The 11,670-nt window shown below is 47.6% G+C and overlaps 1 protein-coding gene across 1 annotated transcript; it reads left to right on the top strand.

The window, feature by feature from the left end:
• The first annotated feature begins 365 nt into the window (after window positions 1-365).
• CAVIN2 (caveolae associated protein 2) lies at window positions 366-10,959 on the top strand. The gene is made up of 2 exons (XM_075430477.1): window positions 366-888; window positions 8,354-10,959. The coding sequence occupies exons 1-2, from the start codon at window positions 496-498 to the stop codon at window positions 9,146-9,148; spliced, it is 1,188 nt and encodes a 395-aa protein (XP_075286592.1). The 5' UTR covers window positions 366-495; the 3' UTR covers window positions 9,149-10,959.
• Window positions 10,960-11,670: the final 711 nt, after the last annotated feature.

The following is an 11,670-nucleotide window of genomic DNA, read 5'->3' as shown; positions in this document are numbered from 1 at the left end:
GTATCACTATCGCATATCGATACATGATTCTCATGATGATTTATATATCGATTATAGTAATTTGATATTTTTTCACTATTTTTGATCACTCGTTCAGCCCCTTCAGATCAAACGCCAGCCTTTAACTCCGACCCCCCCCCCCCAAATTCTCCCCATCCCCTTCTCCCGCAGCCGCCACTTTCCCCCCCCCCAAAGCCGCATTTCTTGGTATCGCCTGCCATCTACTGATGCTTGCGAGGAGCGGGCTGTCCCATTCGGCGAAGCGCGGGGGGGGGATACTCCCTGCTCTTAGAAAAGGGGGGGGAATGGGGTTGAGGGGAGGCACCGGGGGCCCGGCCACGGTCCCGGCCCGCCCCGGGCGGCCGAGGCCGCCCGGGGCGGGACGGGGCCGGGGCCGGGGCCGGGCTTTGCCCGAAACCTCCCCGGAGGAGGGGAAGGCTCAGCCCTTAAAAGCGGCCCCGGTCCCGGTCCCGACCGTCCCACCCCGTCGCAGCCATGGGAGAGGCGGCGGGAGGCAGCGCGGTCCCCCCGCTCCCGGCCTCGGAGGTGGTCGGGGGTCAAGTGAACGCCCTGACCGTGCTGGCCTTACTGGAGAAACTGGTGTCGATGCTGGAAGCGGTGGAAGGGCAACAGAGGCAGATGGAGCAGAGGCAGCGGGGTCTGGAAGGGGCGGTGCGGGGTATCCAGGGGGACCTGGGGAAACTGTGCCGGAGCCACGGGGCGACGGGCGAAGCGGTGGAGAAGCTGCTGGAGAAGTCGCGGAAGGTTTGCGCCCACACGCGGGCCGTGCGGGAGCGGCTGGAGAGGCAGTGCGACCAAGTGCGGCGCTTGGAGCAGCACCACGCGCAGCTGCTGCGGAGGGACCGCTTCAAGGTGCTCATCTTCCAGGTGAGGGGGGGGCCCCGCCGACGCCCCTGCGCCCGCAGACCCTCGCCCCGGCTCGCTCCCGCACGCCGGGGAAGGGCCCGCTGCCGCCAGCTCCCAGCCAGCCGGGGAGAGAGCGGTCTTCATCGCTAGCTCTCGGCAGCCTTGAAGAGCTCGCTCTGTTCTTGGCAGGTTTAGGAGAAACGCCCGCTTCTACTCTTGGCAAACTTGGGGAAAAACACCCTTTGCTTTTTAGCTAACTCTTGACAAACTTGGAGAAAAGCACCCTTTTTTGCTAACTAACTTTTGGCAAACTTGGGGAAAAACACCCTGTTTTGCTAACTAACCCTTGGCAAACTTGGGGAAAAGCAGCCTTTGGTTTTTTGCTAGCTAACTCTTGGCAAACTTGGGGAAAAACATCTATTTTTGCTAGCTAACTCTTGGCAAACTTGGGGGAAAACACCCTTTTTTGCTAACTAACTCTTGGCAAACTTGAGGAAAAGCACCTTTTTTTGCTAACTAACTCTTGGCAAACTTGGGGAAAAGCACCCTGTTTTGCTAGCTAACCCTTGGCAAACTTGGGGAAAAGCAGCCTTTGCTTTTTTGCTAGCTAACTCTTGGCAAACTTGGGGAAAAGCACCCTGTTTTGCTAACTAACTTTTGGCAAACTTGGGGAAAAGCACCCTGTTTTGCTAGCTAACTCTTGGCAAACTTGGGGAAAAGCACCCTTTGCTTTTTCGACAACTAACTCTTGACAAACTTGGAGAAAAGCACCCTGTTTTGCTAGCTAACTCTTGGCAAACTTGGGGGAAAAGCACCCTTTTTTGCTAGCTAACTCTTGGCAAACTTGGGGAAAAACACCCTTTTTTGCTAACTAACTCTTGGCAAACTTGGGGAAAAACACCCTTTTTTGCTAACTAACTCTTGGCAAACTTGAGGAAAAGCACCCTGTTTTGCTAGCTAACTCTTGGCAAACTTTGGGAAGAATACCCTTTATTTTTTCTGCTAACTCACTCTGGGCAAACTTCGGGAAAACATCCTTTATATTTTTTTTGCTAACTCTTGGTGAACTTGGGGGAAAGAGACCTTGTTTTGCTGACGCTTAGCATATGTGGAGACGGAGTTGTGTTGTCAGAGGGGTTTTTTTTTAAGCAAACTTTAAGAAAGTCTTTTTCTTTCTTAGCAAACTTAAGGGTTAGCAAAATGGGTTCTTTTCTTAGCAGCACCCCTAAAAACCGCCCTTGCATCTGCCCGAAGAAGCAGGGGAAGGGCAGCGCTGCAGCTCCCTGTCAGCTTCGCTGCCCAGGCTGTTCTGGCTCATTCAGGGATGAGCTAAAAATTCACCTAAAATCCCTGCTTCCCGGGAGTCCATCCAGTGATAGCAGCAGCTTGCATATTTTCCCCTTTTTAAGCAATGCTCTGGACAGAACACAGTGTGAGCTTTAACTAAACACAAGGACATGACTTCTACATTTTTTAAAAAGAAAAAAAATCAAGACAGACCTCTACAACGCAGTGGGGGAATGAAGGAGAGCGAGTGTGGGGCTGGAGCAGCCGAGGGTCAGGCACATCACCAGCTCCTCAGGCTAAACTTGTCGGCTCGCTGTTACATCTGTCAGTCGCTCACTCCGCTCCTTGGGTTGTTGGGGTTTTTATTTTTCTATTGAAAACAACAGAGCAGAACTCAGTGCCCGGGTGCTGCCCCCAGAAAGGAAGCCCCCACCTCTTTGCTTATTGTTCTCCCAAATTACAGTCCGGGCTCGTCAAGCCAGAAGAGGAGGAGCTGGGGCATGTACCGAGCCTGGTGGTTTCCACCCCAGAAGGAATGTGGAAATGATTCCAGGGAGTGGGTAAATCTAAAAAGACACGTTCTCTGCATTTCTGCAAGTAATTTAAGATCCGTGACTGTAAGTCAGAGCACTGCCATCTCCCAGGCCCCGCTGGCTAGCTGCTGGCTCCCACCTCCAGTCCAGACCTAGACCTCGAGTGCTCCCCGTGGGGAGCCCGCACCGGCGTGGCCTGGGGAAATGCAATTTCTGCTACCTCCGAGCATCAGAGTTACGGCCTGGCTGTTGCAGCTACAGCGTCTTCCTCCACAGAACTCAGATTTTGGCCTTTGGAGATGACGTAACGCGGAGAGGAAAGGCAAACGCAGCTCTGCGTGTGGTCCCTCGGGTAGGGATCCCCACTGCCGCTGGCAGTGATTTGCAGGCACCGGGTGAAAGCAACGGTGGAGCTCACCAAGGAGGGTGAAGCAGCGTCCCGACTTGGGAGGGCTGGCTTTGCATGGCTCCTGACACCAAGCAGTGCTGCAAAGCTAAGGACCGTTTAAACCCCCAAGCTTTTCCTTAATACTGAAGTGCACAAACCCAAAGCAAGCAACGCAGGCCCACGTCCCAGAACAGCAGCTAAAGAAAATCCGCTGCTTCCCCACTGCCCGCCCCCGGGCTGGTACCTTTGGACAGCAGGTCTGTTCTTCCTTGTTTTTACAAGGATTTAGTTCCCTCTGTTCCCATTGCTCACTGGAAAGTGGGTTGCTATGGTGGGGGGGGAGGAATGAACTTCACCACTCCCAAGCCGATGCAGATTAGGAACACAAGCCTTAGAAAAGAAACACAGCGGTTAAATTCAGTTAGAAAAATATATATATTCAGCTGGGAGCAGGGAAATGCTCCTGGCACTGGCCTGCTGCTAAAAGGCAGCGTGGCTGTCTGGAAAGTCAGGGCGTCCAGCAGAGCTTCCCGGGGCATGGGAGGGTGCCCAGGGCTTTCTCCGCTGGAGCCTGGGAGGAACTGGGATTTTCCACTGGGGAAGTGGCCGCACTCAGAAGGATGGTGGGTGCTGGCCGGGCCATGCCCGTACGCCTGCTGCCAGGCTTACCTGTGTGCCCACCTCCTCAAAATAGCCCTGTGGGGTCCCTTGTGGGACAAGCTGGTGGTCAGCGGGGCCACCGTCTCGCTGGGATAACTGCACAGAGGGAAAAGGACAGAAGGCTGGCTGGGTTTCTGCCCTGCCCCGAGCAGGAATCCATGGAAAAACAATTGCAGGAAGGAGAAGTCGCAGCGATGAAGCCATATTGACGCCAGATTTCTGTAAAAACAAAAGGGAAATCCGGATGTGTGAGACCTCTTCAGTTGGGGGATTCTTCTTTTCCACTGAAAAAAACCCCAATCCCAAACTGCACACAGCATGTTTCTCACTGGGACCCGCTTTGCTGGCTTAGGTGTGAAAATAAAAATACACGTTTGTGATCTAGTTCTGCATGCACTGCATACCTCAGACTCCCTGGTACTCGGTGGGAGCACTGGGCACAGCCCAAACACACAGCTGAGCTCCAGCTCTGCATTTTCTGAAACCGTGCTGCCACTCGCCAGCATCAGCTTTCCCTCAGCGTACAGGCTGAGAGCGAACTGCGCTCAGAAAAGTTCACCTATTTACATATTTTCCATTAAAATGCTCTTAGTTTTCTCTCCCTAGACTGTCTGCGTTGTTCCTGGTTTGCATATATTTATTTAATTGGTTGACATATTTTAATGGAGCCCCATTCCAAGTATTCGAGGATGCAAAAGTGATTACGAATGCCACAAGTGACACAGCAATTTAGTAAAACACTGAAGTGACTGTTTTAAAAATCCTGGTTAAGCTTTGGCATTGTTCCCCTCTATTTTGTCTGGGCCACATGACCAGCTTTTGGGTGCTGGTTTGGTGGGGGTTTTGTTCGCTTTTCTAGCTGCAAAAGCAAAAGGCAAGATTAAAAAAAAAGCTCATGTTTAATTTTTCAATTAAATGTCATGTTTGCTAGCGAATAGGACGGATAACGTAAGTCAGAATTACAGCTCGGGGTCAAGCCCACTGGTATTCGGAAGCGCCTTTCAGATGCTGCTCTTGGTTCATCTTGCTTCATCCTGAAAGGAAGCGAGCGGAGGGCGCAGGAAATTAGCCATCGGGTTGTGTCTTGCTGCTTGGGTCACTGTAGTAATCCTTTGAAAAAGCAACTTCAAACTCAAAAATGAGCGAGTGAGGGGAACAGAAGAATTACAACCCGCTCACGCTGCTATCGAACTCCTTAAATTTCCCACTGGAGCCTTGCAGGGAGAGTACTCTTGTATCGATTAATGCCAAAAATACCTCACGTGGCTCTTGGGACTCGATCCAGCTGTGCTGCGGGAGGTGAGGGGGCCAGTTTTAGGAGGATTTGTCATCTTTTGACCTACTTTGTGTAACGAAACAAGTTTTAGAGTAGTAATCATCGAGGCACGTAACAGCATCTACAAAGTACCGAGGAGCCTGGATGGCTGCAAGCACCGTCTGCCCTTCTTGAGGGCCACGGCCTCTTACCACGAATCTAACGACCATCCAACCCTTATGCGGCGTCGGAGATCCAGCACTCCGGGGTAAATTAACTCCCTGTTCGCTCAGTCTGGTTTTGTCAGACACCCATTACGGATCTTTCCTTCCTTCCCGGGAAGAGATAGGGTTGAGTTTACGACCTACAGAAAGTTCTCAAGAATGGCTGATCAAAGCCACGGGGAAGGCGCTGATTTTAACTTTGCAAGTATCTTTGGTATTAGCAAGAGGTTTTTTTTTTACACAGAGAACTTGCACAAGTCTATTTGGCTCCCACATGGAAAAATAAAATTCAGAGGAGCTAGCTACCTACAGTGAAGCTCATCTGACAAAATGCAAGTGCTGTTTTTGAACTCGGGTGTGGAAAAATAAAAAAGACGTATTGCTTACTCAGAATTTTAGATCAAGAAGAAAAGATCAAAGTTCTACTTTTTTTGGCATGGAAAATAGTTACGCAGTTTGTAACAGTTGGCATTTTTCAGTGTATTGTTCTAGTCTTCCTAAATGAAATACTAGGCTGCTTGAAAAATGTATCAAAACAAAATACAGGTGTCATATAAATTTGTTAGAGCAAAAAGTTACTAATAGCCCACTTACAACATGTTATCAGTAACTGTATTCGAAACAGAAATGTCTGCTCCACCAGAGAGCAAGCATTCCTGCAGTACCACCTTTGTATTTCCAAAGCATTTCGCTTAATTTATTCCCATTTGCATTTTAATAGTTCCTGTGATCCTAAGGTCTTTTAGAAACGTGAGACAGGAGAGCATGTCATCCCCATTTTACAAGCAGAGTAACAGATGCCCGGAGGCTGATGTTTTCCAGGGCCATGCAGGAAGCTTAGACAGAGAGGAGATTTCTTGACTGCCAGTACTGCCTGATAGCCAAAGACTACCTAGGGTCTGCTTGTATTAGAATCAAGGCCAGGTTGGACAGGGCTTGGGGCACCCTGGTCTAGCGGAAGGTGTCCCTGCCCATGATGGGGGGGCATGACAACGATACCATCCTCATAAGGTCCCTTCCAACCCAAGCCATTCTATGATTATTTCGTAGTGTATTTTCGTTTGCTTTTTTCTCTTAATAAATAAGGACAGTTTGACAGTCTCCCTGCTACTCAGTCACAAATTTGATAAAAATTGAAGTAAAAACCTGCGTCCGTACTGTTCTAGAGACTGCACGCGGTACTTCAGTTTAACGTGAATACTGTAGACACGGAGCTAGACTGACCTTGAGACGAGCCACACAGGCCCCCCTCTGGCTCAGACCGCACTGTGATCAATCTCCTCTGACACCACTTTCCTAGATTAAATACTTTAAAAGTCTCAACCCATCTTTGCTCATTCAAATCAGAGTTTTCTGTGCCATTTAGGCACTTATACCTGAATGTTGAGATGTTTAAAACTGTATGCGATTACCTGCTTTTGGAAGGAGCGCACAGGACATGTAAATTATGCTTCATACTCAGTTCTCATGCTCTGGGGAATAATTTAACACTGCACCCACTCATGTAATCCACATTTCATTAACTGCAGTGGAGAGAAAATGTAAATATTTGTACTGCAGTTACCGCTGTTTTCACTTAAAGCTGGTGCGGGTTTCCTTTGTTTTGTTATCTTGGTCACTCTTGGCCATAGCTGCAACAACATTATAGGTGTCAGGAGAAGAACGCTGGCTTTAGGAGACGTCCCACCGCAGGCAAAGGGCTGGGAAAGCTTCCCCTGGGCCAGTGTATCCGACTGAGGCCGCCAGCCCAGGAAGGCGCGTGGAAACCGTAGAAGGAAAGCACATCCAAACTGTCACGCAGCCATCAATTTTCTTATGCTCTCCATTTTTATATCCCCCGGGGATATTCATCAACACACTTGAATCACGGTATAGATGATTATATGCCATGTATATATGGTATAAAGTGATTCTGCCTGTCCACGTGAACAATCTGGAGTTCCAGAAGCGCTGCAAGGTAGGCGGGAGTCTTTTGGTTTTAAAAACAACCGCGTACAAAGTACTGCGGTCTGTTCATAAAGACATCCTTACACCAATTTATAGACATCCTTGACAGCAAATTTAACTGGAGACACCGTTCTCTCCAGTGGTCACAGCTGGGTGCTCGGTCCTGAAATAGTGAGCACGAATTTTGAAATGTAGGGGGCCTTTTTCCCCTTAACCCTACACTCGGGCCCACCAGGGAGAGATCGGAGACTATTAAAACCATTTCACTCAGTGCTTATGGCTTTTTGTATCTGAAGATAAATAGGGGAGGGGAAATAAAAATTCGTAACGCTGGGTGTTATTGCACGCACTTTGTCTGAAGGTGGTAAGAAAGGAAATAAATAGAGAACGTGCAGGTCTAAGGGGTAACGCTTCTGAAAAGAGAAGGGGGTGTGTGAGGAGCCTTGTTTTTTTTTTCTTTGGATGGTGTCTGTTTTTGCATGCCATAAACTTTTTTTAATTTTTGAAGGAGTTGTCCTGTCTGTATTTCTAATATTTACCAATTTACTAAGCAAATGTACTTTTTTTCTGTCAATAGCTGTAAAATAGCACATACTCTAAATCATGGACCACACGGCTTCTCAGTGTCAACCATCCCATTTCTGACAGCAACGCACATTTTTCTGAAATACAGTGAAAGCGCTAACTGCCTTTGTCATCTGAGGTACCTCTCGATGCATCCAACATCTCTGCAGAGCTTCTCCCAGTCTTTGGCTAGAGGAACTGAAGGCTCTGGGGGGGAGGTTACGCGACTTCTGTAGGTCTGCACAGGGGTCTGTTGGATGTCCTTAGCCACCATACCATCCCTTCTCCCCGGGGATAGGTGTGCAACTCCACAGCTGAACTCTTACTAAAGAATATCCAATTTAAATGACAAAGAACGGGATTTCCATTCTGTATACATTCCAAGCCACTCTGAAAGAGAAATCTCACAGCTGACAGCTCATTAGTCTTAAACTGTACCAGATAATGGTTCAGTGGGCTTTGAGTGGCTTGTTACTGGTTAAATATACTCAAATAACAAGCAATGTTCAGCATCCTTCATCTCATCATGGCGGAGGGGGGGGGAAGAAGTAATTGTTCAGGGTTGTGCTTTGTTTATTACATTTGTGTCCTGTGAACTATGAAACTCAAATATTGTCAATCCTTTCAGGAGGAAAATGAGATCCCTGCCAGTGTTTTTGCAAAAGAGCCTATTCCCAGCATTACAGAAGGAAAAGAGGAGCCTGCGGATGAGAACAAAACGCTGGAAGAAACCTTGCACACAGTGGAGCTGGGTTCAGATGATGACATGTTTCACGAGGAAGATGATGCGGATGACAGCGCGGAGGAGAAAACAGAAGAATCAAGAGCCGAGAAGCTGAAAAGATCCAGCCTCAAGAAGGTAGACAGCCTCAAGAAAGCATTTTCCCGCCAGAACATCGAGAAGAAGATGAACAAGATCAGCACAAAGATTGTCTCGCCTGAACGGAGAGAAAAGATCAAAAAATCGCTTACTGTGCATCACCAGAAATCCTCCTCTTCAAAGGGTTCGGCTTTCAAAGTATCTCCCCTCACCTTCCACGTGAAGAAAGTCCGTGAAGGAGAAAGCCCTGCTGAAGCCGAGGACAAACCAACAGACGCTACAAGCAACGAGCAAGCCGCGCACGAGGATGAAATGTCATTCGCCGACACGCACTCGGATGTGACACCTACCGCCTCGGTGACCGAGGAGGGCAAAGCAGCGGCCGATTCTCTAGAGAGGGAAGCCAGAATGGAAGGGAAGGCCATGATGAACAACAACATCGAGCTGTCCATCGTTGAAGACGATGAAGAGTATGGGATGCCTCTAGAAGCTCCTAGCCAGAAACTGTATGATGAAAGAAACAAGCCGGTCGGTGGGGAAGCAGAAGAGTCGGACGAAGAAACAACCCAAGCAGCTGTCCTGCAGATAGACCAAACAGCGTAATCGACCCAAGCCTCTCTTCGCCTTCCAGATACGCACGGTTTTACTTAGGCGAGTAACTGGTTTCTGCGACGCAGGCGGTAGTAGCGATTCCGTTTCTTCCATCCTCTTCTCTGCAGTGGTAATTTATCGCATCGTGTTGGGACGCGGAGTGAACAAGGTCAATGGCACCGGCTGCACCACGCTCCGTTTTAGGCCGAGTCACTGGTGTTTGTTAATGGAGAGACGCTGTCAGCTGGCGTGAGAGACTAGGAGGAAAAAAGTATGTCCAGCAGAAGCTGGTCAGCTGGCTTTCTTACAGTTATGTCAGAGGAATGCGTGGAGAGTAGTCAAAACCCAAACCTTTCTGTTTTCTTCTCTGTCAGTATTTCACAGCACTGTGAGTAGATTTATATGTAAATGTAGAAATACCAATGAGAACATGCGATTGCAGTTTCCGTGCCAGGCTCCGTGAATACCAACGGCCTCAGTAACTGTCCCTACACGGAGCTAGTCTGGGGCTCTGCTCCACGACACTGTAAGCCCAGAAGAGCAGAGTAAACTTAAAGGGCGAAGCTGAAAAGTCAGTCCCATCCATTTCAGTGGGGGAAAGATTTTTGCCAGAAGCCTCTCGCTTTTCACTGAGAGGAGATGCCTGTGTTTAGGTGGAAATGAAAAGATGTTTTTCAGCCTGCCAGAGTTATGGAAATACACTAGTGACAAGCATGAATGTGTGATCAGCTTATTATACCTTTAAGGGATCAGAAATTGGAAGGGAAAAAAAAAAGAAGGAGTTTGATAGAAGCATGCAGATAGTCTGAAGAAAGTATGAAATGCTATGAAGTGCAAGAAAAAGCAAAAATAAACCCCCACAATATTAAATCCATATTCCCAGCTTAAAGAATATATACTCAGATAACACTAATTAATTCTTAGTCTTTATAGCAATATACTACCAAACTTGCACCTGCACAACTTTGTATCTCAGAGTATTTTGAAAATAGCGTAATTTATCTTTTTACAAATTAGTCCATATATAGAGCTATATCTACACAGAAGAGTTAGATCATTACAGGGATGTAAGGCGAATTTTTTTCAAAAAGGTGAAGCACACTTTTAGGCATGTCTAAAGGGAACGATGCGTTATGGATTGGACTTCATGGCAGGGATGACTTTACACAAGGATGAGTCTGCAGAGCCACGGGATTTGATTCTCCGCTGATAACGTTCATCAAAGCCACCTGCCTGCCCTCAAAATTACGAGTCTGTAACTTTTCGAAATTCATTGAAAAGGAGAGGTTACAGGGGAGTTTGTTCGCCATGAATGTTCATTCCTGTCCCTTAACAAAGGTAAGGGGGAGGGGAGGAAAGGGAAGCGCAATACCCGCAACAGTTACCTTACATCCTTGTTTCTTTATGCGTGGGTTATTTTGGGGTTTTTTGGGGTTTTTTTTATACATATATAAAATTCTACTGATACTTAACATTGCACTAAAAGGTTGCTTCCTTCAACGTGTATTTAGAATCACAGATTACAGGGGAAATAAAAACTACAGCAAAAATACCATTATGAAATGATTACCAGATCCTACTCCACAGGGGTAATATCTGTAACGAGTAAATCACACTGGAAGTTAGTCAATAAGGGATTAGTGTAGGCGACTACTGTTAAGAATTAAGCTCTTAAGTGTATGGTATCATATAGAAGAGACTGTAAGAAAAATCATGCCATAACCCGTGCAGCTATATTTCTATTTTGTATTAACTACAGTGGATTTCAACCGTTTTTACTTGTAACTAACTACAAATATGGCAAATAAAAGCATAACATAAAACACAGTCACGTCAGTCTTTGGGACAAGCAGCCTGAGAAGCTGGCAAAGATGAAAAGTGAAGGTCAAGCGTTTATTACTTCAGTTCATATCCCCGTTGTACCTATAGCATTTTCTTTCTCGTCCTCGGCTGTTATTTAGCAGCGCAAATGCCAGTGCTCAGGCTTTGCTGTCCGGATGCTCGTCAGATCTCTGGCACATCTGAACGTAGTCAGGCTCTTTCCCAAATCCGCTAGCTCCATCTGCGTTATTTTATTGGGCTGAAGCATACTTCTAATACTTTAAATAGTCCTGAAAGCGTATTTATATGGAAGCGTGTATTCTGTTTATGCACAAAGATAAATTCACGTCTTCTAGAGTGCCACATAGTCTTTAGGAGGCTTAATTTTCCTGACAGACCGAAGAACGCACATTTAACCTCTGTGTAACAGCTGTCAGCTTCCCGCAGCCGCCCGGCGATAAGCAGGAACCCCAGCATCGTGTTTACACATCGCTTTCAGATACGCCTGGTTTGTTTGTCCTGCTAAGCTCTAGCTCAAACAATACCCCTGGCCACGCTTTACCCAGCTTTAGAGATGCTGAAACGAATCCCGTGCGCAGTGTTTGAAGAGCATTACAGTGCTGTCCAGTAAAACCATTGGAGATGCAGATACTGAGCATCTGTGCGAAGGAGTTTGAATATCCACTTCAGGATACAGCGCACACCCAGCCGTC

The sequence above is a fragment of the Opisthocomus hoazin genome, chromosome 9 (genome assembly GCF_030867145.1).
Source record: "Opisthocomus hoazin isolate bOpiHoa1 chromosome 9, bOpiHoa1.hap1, whole genome shotgun sequence".
Classification (NCBI taxonomy): domain Eukaryota; kingdom Metazoa; phylum Chordata; class Aves; order Opisthocomiformes; family Opisthocomidae; genus Opisthocomus; species Opisthocomus hoazin.
The sequence above is the reverse complement of the archived record's forward strand: the minus strand, read 5'-3'. Positions and strand labels throughout refer to the sequence as shown.